This window comes from Rutidosis leptorrhynchoides, chromosome 4 (assembly GCF_046630445.1).
Source record: "Rutidosis leptorrhynchoides isolate AG116_Rl617_1_P2 chromosome 4, CSIRO_AGI_Rlap_v1, whole genome shotgun sequence".
In the NCBI taxonomy this organism is placed as follows: domain Eukaryota; kingdom Viridiplantae; phylum Streptophyta; class Magnoliopsida; order Asterales; family Asteraceae; genus Rutidosis; species Rutidosis leptorrhynchoides.
The window spans coordinates 105,638,035-105,650,407 of NC_092336.1; the positions used below are offsets into that span (position 1 = coordinate 105,638,035).

General features: G+C 37.7%; 3 protein-coding genes across 3 annotated transcripts; 2 read left to right on the plus strand and 1 right to left on the minus strand.

Moving 5' to 3' along the window:
• Positions 1-1,383: 1,383 nt before the first annotated feature.
• On the plus strand, positions 1,384-1,827 carry LOC139840877 (uncharacterized). The gene has a single exon (XM_071831120.1). It carries the CDS (start codon positions 1,384-1,386, stop codon positions 1,825-1,827), a length of 444 nt encoding a protein of 147 aa, XP_071687221.1.
• A 1,088-nt stretch (positions 1,828-2,915) lies between these two features.
• Positions 2,916-3,708, plus strand: LOC139840265 (calcium-binding allergen Ole e 8-like). The gene has a single exon (XM_071830521.1). It carries the CDS (start codon positions 3,056-3,058, stop codon positions 3,530-3,532), a length of 477 nt encoding a protein of 158 aa, XP_071686622.1. The 5' UTR covers positions 2,916-3,055; the 3' UTR covers positions 3,533-3,708.
• Positions 3,709-4,124: 416 nt separating this feature from the next.
• Positions 4,125-12,060, minus strand: LOC139844739 (nuclear-pore anchor). The gene is made up of 4 exons (XM_071834962.1): positions 11,672-12,060; positions 5,167-10,696; positions 4,822-4,884; positions 4,125-4,658 (listed from the first exon to the last, which is right to left on the minus strand). The coding sequence occupies exons 1-3, from the start codon at positions 11,975-11,977 to the stop codon at positions 4,877-4,879; spliced, it is 5,844 nt and encodes a 1,947-aa protein (XP_071691063.1). The 5' UTR covers positions 11,978-12,060; the 3' UTR covers positions 4,125-4,658; positions 4,822-4,876.
• Between the last annotated feature and the right edge of the window lie 313 nt (positions 12,061-12,373).

A 12,373-nucleotide genomic window follows, 5' to 3' on the forward strand; every position in this document is an offset into this window, starting at 1 on the left:
GCGGATGATACTATGTTTTTTGGTGAATGGTCCTCTTCGAATGCATGTAATCTTATTAACATTCTAAAGTGTTTCGAGCTTGCTTCGGGCCTAAAGGTCAATTTTCATAAAAGTGGTTTATATGGGGTTGGTGTTAACCCGGATGAGGTTGCGAGATTGGCTACTCGTATGGGATGTCAAGCTGGTAAATTCCCTTTTATATACCTGGGTCTTCCAATAGGAGCAAAGATGAATAAAATTAGTGATTGGTCTCCGGTTATCAAAAAATTCAAAAAACGATTATCGGAGTGGAAAATGAGGACGTTGTCCTTTGGGGGTAGATTAGTTCTTCTTAAATCGGTGCTCAATAGTCTCCCGTTGTATTACTTCGCGCTTTTTCGTGCCCCGCCTTGTGTGCTTAAACTTCTTGAGGGTGTGAGACGTACTTTTTTTTGGGGCGGGGATTTTTCGGGTTCTAAAATTTCTTGGGTTAAATGGGCATCCACTTGTTTGCCTTATGGGGCGGGAGGGCTTAATATTGGGTCCTTAAAGGGCAAGAACCTTGCTCTTTTGGGCAAATGGTGGTGGAGGTTCAAAACCGAAACCAATTGTATTTGGATTAATATCATCCGAAGTATTTATGGAATTGACGGTGGCTTGAGGTCGGAAGATGGGCTTGCTCGTCAATCGACCTCGGGTATTTGGAACAACATTATTTTTGCAGGAAATGTTATTGAAGAAAGCGGTGTTTCTTTCAAAAGTTCGTTCCAGAAGTCTATTGGTGATGGCAAATCCACTTCGTTTTGTAAAGATAATTGGTGCGGGTCAGAATGTTTCAAGGAGATGTTTCCAAGGCTTTTCATGCTCGAGTCAAATAAAGAGGCAACGGTTAGTGAACGTGTATCTTTGGTTGCTGATTCACGGACATCAGCGTTATCAGCTTCAGTGTCTGTTACTGCAGCGAATGCTGTGGTGCCAGACTCGGCTTCTGTTATTCAGGTCCCGGATGTTGCAGCCCCTGATCAAATCGATGCAGTTTCAGCTGGTACAGTAACAGATGGTGCTCCAGGTCGCGGTATTCCCCACATCAACAGGTAGGATGGTGTAACAGTTGGTCCAAATCAGTCCAGGTGTGTTTCTTCATGGTTGTGGCTTCGATATCCCACAGGTAGAATGTTAAGCGAATTGATTGAGATCGAGAACTTAATAAAATCTTTTCATTTTGATTTCAACAATCGGGTATCTTGGAAATGGAGCCTTGCGATTAATGGTATTTTCACGGTCAAAAAATTATCATCTATCCTAGACAATCATATTCTTTGTAATCCTAACGACAATAGAAAAACTTTGAGAAACAACCTAGTTCCCAAAAAACTTGAAATCTTCGTTTGGCGATCTTTGAGGATGAGAATTCCGGTTCGGGTTGAGCTTGATAAAAGGGGTATCGATTTACATAGTGTCCGATGCCCCGTTTGTGATGACGATCTTGAATCGGTTGATCACTCACTTATCAATTGCAAGTTTGCTCGTGATGTTTGGTCTCGTGTTCATAAGTGGTGGAATTTTAGTTCATCTTCCGTCTTAAATGTGGAGGTTATCGAAGGAAAGTGTGGTCACTCCTCATCCGCTATTGGTCAAAAAATATGGCAAGCCGTGGTTTGGGTGTGCGCCTACTATTTGTGGAAAAATCATAATTTGAAGGTCTTTCGTAATGAATCTTGGAGTGCTTCGGTTCTAGTGAGTGAGATCCAAGTTAAAGCGTTCGAGTGGATCTCGAGTCGAATTAAAGGAAAATCTATCGATTGGTCGAATTGGCTTGTAAATCCTCAAGTTTTTTTAAATTTATAGTCATGTTCTTGTTCTAGTTTTCTTCGTGATTCACAGGTTGTAATCTCATGCTCTTGTTTTAGGGTCCGTCATTCTTGTTTTGACCGGGGCCTCGTAATGTTTTTTCGTTGTTTTTTAATCTATCTTGCTTTTCAAAAAAAAAAAAAAAAAAAAAAAAAAAAGTGCAACTTTGATAGCATCTAAACAAATGATACTTCGCTTCCATGTTGACCTAAATATAAAATGACAACACTTTTTAACAAAAGAATAAAAGGACACGTGTAGCACTTCTAATGGTTGCTGTTTCCACACGGAAACGTGGTGCCACCTGATGGCTAATGGCTGTTGTGGTCCCAACCATTGGTGTCATACCATGGGTCGATCGAGGGTGTGGTCTTAAAAAATGGTGTCACGTATAGAATGTGATGTGGTGTGATAGGGGCGAAGCCAGCTTTCAAGATCGGTGGTGGCACAATACAGGGGCGATCTTAAGTGGGGACAATGGGTCTATTTTGAAATTTTAGTGGAAAATTTTTGGATTTTTCGACTTTGTCGCGGGTGGATTTTTCGATAACAAATAATTAATATTAAGCAAACAAAAATCTTAGACGACTTCCACTATTTTTTTCGATAAATTTTTTCATGAAACTGAGTTGTATATTTTGAGGTTTTCTTATACCAATATCAATCTCTATTAAAAACATACTCCGTAATTTATTAACCGTAATACATGTGCTATTATCTTATACAAGTTAGTATGAACCCATATTTGGTGCCCCCACAACTTTCACTTTGCTCGACACCTGCGGGATAATTCAATGGTGGCACCAGTAAAATTTCAGAAAAAATTACAGTACTACGACCAAGTGACTGATGGCCTGTGCCACCACTACTTATTGAGTGGCTCCGCCACTGTGGTGTGACCAACTGACCATTGATAGATATTTTACACACAGAAAACCAAACATAGATAAATTGATAAGTTACCCCGATTAATAACCCTCCTCCTCCCAAACACACCAATATCTGTAAACCAAACACACCCAAATTGAAAAACAACCAAAAGAATGACGCCCCTTATTTGACTTTACTAAAGTGGTCTTAGTTTGACCAATTGATGTGGACATTAACAACTAAATAGGGCAAGAATCCATAACTTCACACGCGTCCCTTTTATTCCCTCCCAATTACAAACAATTTATCCCCAATTTTCATTTTAACAAATTTTAGTTTACCTTCGATTCAAGCAATGGCAGCTGAAAACAGTAGTAACACGAAGCCATCACTATACCTAACAAAATCAGATCAAGTCAAACAAGTCTTCAACCGTTTCGACGTCAACGGCGACGGCAAGATCTCCGCCGTCGAGCTCGTCGACGTCATGAAAGCGCTCGGATCTGACACGTCGATCGACGAAATTAAACGAATAATGGAAGATATCGATACTGATCGTGACGGATTTATTAACCTTGAAGAATTCGCCGGATTTTGCAACGGAAATACCGGTGAAGATGACGGCGGTATGAAGGAGCTACAGGATGCGTTTGAGCTGTATGATTTGAATAAAAACGGATTGATTTCAGCCACGGAGTTGCATCAGATATTGAGTAGGTTAGGGGAAGGATGTACGGTTGATGATTGTGTGAATATGATTAAATCGGTTGATGCTGATGGTGATGGTTTTGTTAATTTTGATGAGTTTAAGAAGATGATGTCTAACAAGTGATTTGAATTGAATATTGTTTTTTTCATTTTGAATAATAATCGTGATTCTATGATATTTGTAATATCAGAAATATCAGTTACACGATGGATATGAAACCTTTTGTAATCTCATTGTTCAATTTCTAACTTGATCTCAAAGGATTAAGGTTATCAATGAATTTTGTTTCTTGAAATTCATTAGTTTCACATTAAAAGAATTAATATCTTTTAACAGTTTATTTGTATGAGTATATTACATATTACATTATTAGGCCAGTGATCAACTTTAAATCCTTTACTGATTTGTTAAACTTAGATTTTTCACATACAATTAAACATATACGTAAGAGATCTAAGAAAATACGGAGTGATCGTTTGAGATCTTATAAGTTGTGTTCTATTTGATTCATTCGACCAATTGATTCCTATAAGTTCTTACCAACTAATCCCCAATTAGCGATAAGATTGGTGGCATCATAAATTGTAAATGACATGATTATGACTCTAAAGCATTCTTAGAATAGTATTTTGGGAACCAAGTTATTTAGTATCTTATGTAAGAGTCGTTCATATGCTAAACGAAAAGATCATTACATTTGATAAGCCAACAAACAATGAAACTCCAAAAACTTGTTTCAATAATCATCGAAATGAGAAGATGTTGCAAGTTTCAAAAGACAATCAAGTAGGGGATGTGCAAAATATAAAACTGGTCTATTGATGTTTCTGAACAAAATGATTAAAGCATACATAACTAAGTCCGTATGCTTAATGCTTATGCTCCGAACATCTTCTGTCAGACACTCCATGCAGAGATTGGTACCAAAAATTGCCACCCGAGGGTCCAAAACTATATATGCATGCAGAATGATTTGATTTTAAAGCAAACGTGTTTAGAATCATACAAAATGTAAGGCATAAGTTTTTCCATAATTGACCATCATTAACAATGCTTTCTACATTCATCGATAATACTTTCCCTGCAATAACATAACACAAATGATTACCACCATATACTGTAATTGATAGCATGCATCAAAAATGCCTACAAAGAAAAAAGATTTGTAACAAACCTTGATAATCAGCTCTACAAGACTTTGATCACTAAACCAACTCCACTAGTATTAATATTTATTGTCCAACTTTTGCTGCAGTAAAAAGCAATCGAAATATGAAATAATAAAAAACCCGGTGACAAATGAGTATGTACAACACGCCCATCTTCGACTCACAATTACATGCATACTACTCAACTTTTCAAATATTCTACTGCAAAAAATGAGACAGAACATATGTACTTAAAACACATACCTGATAATAAAAAGATACATCAGGTCAACATCAGATGCATGTGTCGTAATTTGCTTCACATTCCTGCAAATTGCATCAAATGATATATCATACATGTTTTTGATCAAACTTACAAGTATGCATCAAGTTGACTTCTTAATTAAATAAAAGCACTGTCAACACTTTTACAGTGACCTAGTAACAGAGATGGAAAGTTCAACCCATCTTCATTATGGGTTGGTTCTTGTAATATTTTATCATCAAGCGGTACAATATTATGTAAAATAGGTTCTAAAGAAAAGGGTTACTGTTTAACCATTAACCTGGTTATATTTAACAGCTATAGATATGGACATAAACACATACCTTGAGAGCCAGGGGACTGTCCACCACCGCGGCCAGTGCGTCCACCACGAGCTGGTCCCCTTAGAATCCTTCCGCGGCCCCTCGTAATAGGGGGCGAAGGTTGTGTTCCAGTTCCAGCCAATCTTTGTTTAGCTCTTTGCCTTGCTCTCTCATTCAAATTGATAGTCCTTGAAGCCGCCCCATCACCAACTGCCTCATCTTGTTTTACTTCTGATGGTCCTGATGATTCTTGATTTGTAACAACAATTGATTCAGTAGCCACAGCAGAAACGCCTGATGGCGGCTTCTCAGCTACCGGAGTTGGTACGACAGCAGTGGTTGGAACATTGTCATTAGAAATCTGTTCAGCTGTGGACCCCGCTTCATCATTCCCTTCGTTATTTGTCTTTTCTGTTGAACTCTCGGGACTGGTTTCTTCTACTTCTATTTCACCTTCTTCATTCTTGTCTTCATTATCCTCCATCGTTAACAATGGAGAACTGATCTCCATTTCCCCCAGGGTGTCTTCTGTCATTTCATCTTCAACTGGCATTGGCGAAGGTGACCTCATTTGATGCTCAACTAAATTAGCTTCCCCCGTTTCCTGGTCATCTCCTTCTTTCATTTCTCCCTCTTCAGAATCACTTACAGCTTCACCTGTAGCCTCGGTAATCTTAATTAGATCCTCAGAAACCTCGGTTTCAGTTGGCTTGTTCATATTCTCTTCACCAACTTCATTCTGCAAATCTGCTTGATCCTCAACTGCCAGCTCATCACCAGCCTCGACATCTTCGTCCTCCTTCATAGTTTGATTTTCATCTCCAAAATTCTCTTCAGTGAGAGGAGTAACACTAACCTCAGCACCCTCTTGAGGCTGTTCTGAACCTCTGGATTTTTTAATGACAGGTGGCGCCACATCAGACTCATTGATGTCACTCACGTTCAAGCCTTCAGGTGCTTCTGAAGCAGATGAAGATGATGAACGCTTGCGTGCAGATGATGACTGTGTCTTAAGCATATCAACATCACCCTTTGGTTGATCTTCTACAATATGAGGCCGGATTAATCTCCGGCCCACTTTACGTGGTTCAATCTTCAGCTTTGATGAAACTGGTGGCTTAACGTTCTGAGCTGCAGAGGCTACTGATGCAACGGTAGTAGTAGCCGCCACCTCACCAGTGGCGGTAACTGGCGGTGTGTCGGTGGTAGCAGCAACATCATCAGAGGGATCACCGGAATGGGGAGGAACCGCCTCAGATTCAGCAGCATACTTCATCTTCTCAACTTCGTCTGAAACAGATTTTTGTGCCTGCTTTTGTTTCTCTGATTCATTATTATTTTGATTTTGAATCTTAGCTTTTTCAATCCTGATTTCATCTCTTAACCTCTCGACGGTTTTCTCAAGCATTTGTATCTTTGTATCTTTCTCTTCTAACTGCCTTGACTCACTTCTTAGTTTCTCAACAGTTCTTTCAAGCATTTGCATTCTTGCATCTTTCTCCAACTGTTCACTTGCACTATCCACATTACTTTTTTTACCCGTGTTAGAATCAGTCAACTCTTTAGAAAGTTCTAGATTCTTCTTTGAAAGTTCATCTTTTTCTTTGGCCAAAGTATCATTCCTTCGTTTGTACAGTTGAGCAAACCTTTTAATCTTTTCAACCTCTGTTTTCAGTGTTGCCTCTGTTTGCACATAACCCGTTATCTTCGACTCTCGTTCATCAATTTCACCTTTGCTTTTAGAAAGATCCTGCTCCAATCGTTGAATCACAGTTAGTTTTTCAGAAACAAGTTTCCTGTACTCCTCCAACTGTACATCTTTATCTGACAATTTCACATTTATCTGCTGCATTTCACCTCGCATACGACCATATTCTTCAGGATCTATATCTTTAAATTTACCAAGTAACTCACCAACTTTCATTTCCAGATCTTTCATTTCTTTCTTTTGCATCTCTATTTCTCTCTTGCAAGCTTCAACCTCATTTTGCTTTTCACCAAGTAAACTTTCCAAATTTTCAACTTGAGTCCTTGCAGTAAGTGTAAACTGCCTTAACTTTTGACAATCTTCAAAATTGTGTTTGTTTTCTTCTCTAAGCTGTACATTGCTTTCTCGAAGCAAATTCATCTCTCTAACTTGAACCTGCAACGCTTTAAACTCATCTTCGGTAAAATGCATCGATCTGTTATTTTCACGCTCAGCACGAAGTAATCTTTCAGCTTCAGATTCAGCCTTCAACGCACCTTCAAGCTGTGACTGCAAACGTAGTCTTTCTTGTTTGAGTAACGAAATCTCAGTTTCTGCAATCTCTTTTGACCGCCTTAAATACTTCACAACATTCTGTAATCCGCCATCATCAGACGACTGTGGATCGGACCCACGACCCGTTTCAGCTAATTTTATATGCAGTGCCTCAAGCTGATCATGCAATAACTTGTTTTGTTCATTAATTTCATCAAACTTTTTCTCTGCACTATTTTTTGCCTCTTCTAACACCAACTTTTCAGTCTCCCACTTGCTTTTTAGCTCGTTGTTTTCAATTTTAAGAATAGCAGATACCCTTTCAAGCTCAGATGCTTTTTCTTGTACTTTTGCCAATTCCTGTGATGTTTTTGTCAACTCTTGAATTGTCTCTGATTGCAGTATGACCTGTCTTTCATAATTGTCTTGAGCAGTACGCCATTTTTTATGCTCGTTTTCAAGATTATCTTTCATTGCTGACATCATCGACTCTAACCCCTCAATCTGCAACACTTTTGAATTACATTCTTCCCTCAACTTAGAAATATCATCCAACGAGGAAGAAAGAGCTTCTTCTTGTGATTCAGCAGCAGAAACTGCTTCTTTGGCCTTCAAAGTATACTCATCTTTAAGCTTATTCACTTGTTCTTTGAGTGATTCAACATCATCTTCTAATAACTTTTTAACCTTTTCAGCCTCAACCTTATATATTTCATGTGATTCTTCCATTTGTTTCAAAGCAGTTTCATTCACATTCGCTAAGCTTCTATATTGCAACATATGATCTTTGTTAGATTGTGCTTCTACCCTCAGTTTCTCAATCTCATCCTTCAACCGATCCACTTCATTTTTACTTGAACTAGGGGCAATTATGTCATTTACCTCAGAACTCTTCAGTTTTTCAAACTGAGACAACCGTTCTTCAGCAGCTAAAGCTCTAGAATTAGCATCAGAAACAGCACGTAAAGCATTAGCCAATTCTTTACCCATCTCTTCAATTCTTTGCATGGACCCACGCATAGCTGATTCATGCTCAATCGTAAGCTTTCTAACATTGTCCCGTTCTATTTGAAGCTCCTTTTTAGCCTCGGCCCATTCTCGTTCAGTACGTTTAACATAATCCTCTTGATTCATACGTTGTGCACTTCTAGTTTCTTCTCGTACTTCTTCAGCACTCTGAATTGTGTTCAATGTAGTCTGCAACTGATGAACTCTTTCTGACATACTACGAACCTCCTCAAATGCCCTTTTTTCAGAATTAACCAATATTTCTTTTTCACGCTTTAAAACCGAAACCTCCATGTTTAACTTGCGTGACAAGTCCTCAGCAACGTGTAAATCTTCAGAAGCTTCACGTATCTTTTTTTGGTAATCAACTATTAACTGCGAGAACTCAACGTTTCTTGATATGATCCCGTTTGTTTCTTCACGTTGACGGTCAAAATCTTTCATAAACCGCTCAAGTTTCTCATTTGCAAAAGTTGCTTCTAAATTCAACTTGTTGTTTTGTGACCTTAATGTAACAATCTCACTTCTTAATCCCGTTATCTCTTCATCCAAAACCTTTATCCTCTCATAAGCTTTTTCTTGGGCCCCGTTTATACCATCATGAGAGCCTTCAAGTAGAAGCGGAACACTGTTTCTTACTTCCACCATTGTTGTATCTGAAGATTGTGAACAAGAAATATAACGTTTATGTTCTTCTTCATACAATTTCTTGTACATGCCAACAGATGTATGAAGTGACTCAATCATTTGTGCCTGTTCTTCAGCTCTTGACAAAACAGCATCAACTTTAGATTTGGTTTCATTAGAATGCTTTTGCAACTCTTTCTCATAATTTTCCTTTAATTCAACTTCTTTAGTCTCCACCTGCTCGGTTAACACGTGGACTAATCTTCGAAGCTGCACGTTTTGCTCAACTAACCCATTTATATCCTTAAAAGTCAACAACCTGTCTGAAAAAACACTGTCGGGATCCGAAACATCATTCAAATTGTCATCAACAGAGCCGCAACGAAGCTGAATGTCACGACATTCTTTCAACAAAACTGTCACTTGTTTTTGTAAATCACTGTTCTCTTTTTGTGCTACAAGATAGTCCCTTTCATGCCTTTTCAAATCAGCCTTCAGATCCTGAATGGTTTTCTCAAGAACATTTTGCTCAGAAACAGAAAGCTGTAATTTTTCATTCAGTGTATCGTATGCTTCGACCATTCTTTCATGTTCTGCTCGTTCATCCATTATGGCATCCGCTTTCTCTTCAATTTCGTGCAAAACTCTTTCTAAAATGGATTGAGACTGTTTTCTACCCAATTGTTCATGTCTCAAAGCATCAACAGCTTCTTGATATTTTTCATACATTTTAACAAGACTCCAACCGTCACGTAAAAGAGAAGCAGCTAATGCAGTCCCTGAAATACCAGATGGAATACTTGGAACAAGCATCAAGTTATTATCACCATTACCATCAACATCCATGTTTGAGTTCCCGTATCCTTTCGTGTTAAAACTGCCCATTTGCAGAAGATTAATCTGGTCTGAATTTCTACTTCTTTCTAACTCAGCTTCACATTTCTCAAGTTTTTCTTTCAGATTTGAAACTTCCTTTTCATATTCTGTTCTAATGGATGTTTCTCTATCAAGGCGTTCTTTATAATCTTTTTCAACTTGACTTGAATGTGTCTCCAAGGCCTTGATAACACCCTCAAGCTCTCCCGCCTTTTTAGACCATTCTTCTGAACTCTCTTTGTAAAGTTCAACTAGTTTGTTTACAGTGGAAAGCTCTGCAGACAATCGTTCCTCAGTTTGAGCAGCTACATCTTTTGATGAACATAACTCATTCTGCAAATCTTCTATCTTTGACTCAAGTTCTTTCACTTTATCATCCTTCCACTTCAACGAGCTAGAGGCATCATTGTATCTTCTTTCAAGATCTGCAAGCTTAGACGACATGTCTGCCTCGAGTTCATTATGAACCTTTCTCAGCTCCAAAAGACTGTTGACTTTTGTGGTCAACTCATCATTAAGCCAAAGATTATGTCTTTCTACCAACTCTTTCTCCTGAGACAAACGAGCTATAGAAGTTTGAACACGTGCAATTTCAGCCTCCAGTTCACTGATTCGTGATTCTTTAGCAGATGCATTGTCGGTTAAAGCAACAATCTTGTCAAGATAACTCTTGATACTAGAATTCTTTTCGTTAATCTCCAAATCCTTATGTTCAATCAGTTGCAGCAATTGACTTTTAGATTTTTGGAGCTCTGTCGCTTCAAGTGACAAACGTTCGATATCCCCATCTTTGCCAATCTAAAAAGATAGTACAATTCAATCAGAACATAACATATACATATAACAATAACATAATTCAGTAACATTAGATGTTAGAGAAAGAAGAAACATGAACTAGACAATAAGCAAATATTAACTGATAGTATAAGACTTTCTGATTTATAGAATGAATATACAAAAACATGACACGACTCTGCCTAAAAAGCTAATCAATTCACTGAGCCTATTTCCTTTCCACTAATGTCAAATCTTAACCATCTATCAATAAATTTGCAGTTAAAACAATATGAATATCTAATGTAGAAATTTTAGAGTAAAAGCAGATTCTGCAGATCTCAATTAACATCCCGGAGATAAACTTTTTAACAAATAGAATCATCTCCCTCAAAAAAATTACAAATCTCAGAAAACTTGAGAAAAAAACTATAATCCTAATGAAATTGCTGCAATCATAACTATGCAAATAAAAGCACTTCCAAAATAATAATATACGATAAGAGGAAATTAAGTGAGCAGGATCTGCGACATTAGACCGTGAGTAGCTTCAAAGGATATTCGATTATTCCCAAAACACGTCACAGGTAATCAAGCAGAGTTCGTTATAAAACACGAGAACTCATAAAACAAGCCACCTGTACATATATGACAAGTATGTGTAACTCGGTATAAACAAAACGAAGATGGTATATACATTGCCATTTGACTAAAAGTACCATCAATTAAAACTCAAAAATGATTTAAAAAAAAACTTCCCAGTCCAAAGCATTTTTTTCGATTTTCAGATGTTTTATGAAGATATTGCAAAATTACAGGTTCCAATGAAGTGGTCATAATCATACTACAGTAACACCAATCAAATAGAGCTACTCACATAACTATTACATCTGTAAGCATTCAAACAGACATGTGCAATTAATTAATTGTATGAATCAGAACCCTAGCAGAACAAAAACCCTAAATAAATTATAAAAGGCAATCAGATAGATATATTACAGATTGAAGATATATATGATGCTTTTCCGCTTGAATCTGAGAGACTTCAGATGCGCGCTCTTCATAATCAGAACTAAGCTTCGAGTGTTGCGATTGCAGGATATCAAATTCAGTTTTAAGAGACACATACTTTTGTTCGAGAATCGAGCACGTTTGTTCAGCAGTAATTGATGAAGCATCGTACTGAGCTTTTTCAGTTTCTAATTGATTGTATAGTTCTCTGATATACGCATCGGCTTTTTGCGTAATCAAAGATGGATCGTGCGAGCAGCGAGTGTATTCTTCGTCCGATAAGAACAACGGCATGGTTTCCGGTGGAGATTGGAGGTCGGTGGATGGATCGAATGGATGGAGATCATGCAAAAAAGGGTTGATGAAACCCTAACCCTAAAATGTGAGGGGATTTTGGAGGGAGAGAAAGTACTTTTGGAAGATTAAAAAGCCCTAGAAAATTTGGGAGTCGGTTGTTTCAATAGATTGGATTTGTACATTGTGTAATATTATACGTAATTTTCCTTCTTATTTTTTTTATAGAAATAACCAAAAAAATTTAAAAACTAAAAACGTTTAAAGTCTTTGAAATAAACCAATGAAACTCTTACCCGAAAAAGGGCAAACTAACCAACGATTTATACCAAGCCTCATCTTGAACATACTGAAGCAAAATTTGAAACAACTTGGATAACTACAAATCAAACTGAA

What these genes read in the sequence shown, in the direction of transcription:
- LOC139840877 (XM_071831120.1), top strand. Translation starts at nt 1,384, where the DNA reads ATGAGAATTCCGGTTCGGGTTGAGCTTGATAAAAGGGGTATCGATTTA.
- LOC139840265 (XM_071830521.1), top strand. Translation starts at nt 3,056, where the DNA reads ATGGCAGCTGAAAACAGTAGTAACACGAAGCCATCACTATACCTAACA.
- LOC139844739 (XM_071834962.1), bottom strand. Translation starts at nt 11,977, where the DNA reads ATGCCGTTGTTCTTATCGGACGAAGAATACACTCGCTGCTCGCACGAT. An exon ending in ATCATATATATCTTCAATCT is followed by an intron (nt 10,697 to 11,671) that starts GTAATATATCTA and finishes CTATCTTTTTAG; the next exon opens with ATTGGCAAAGATGGGGATAT.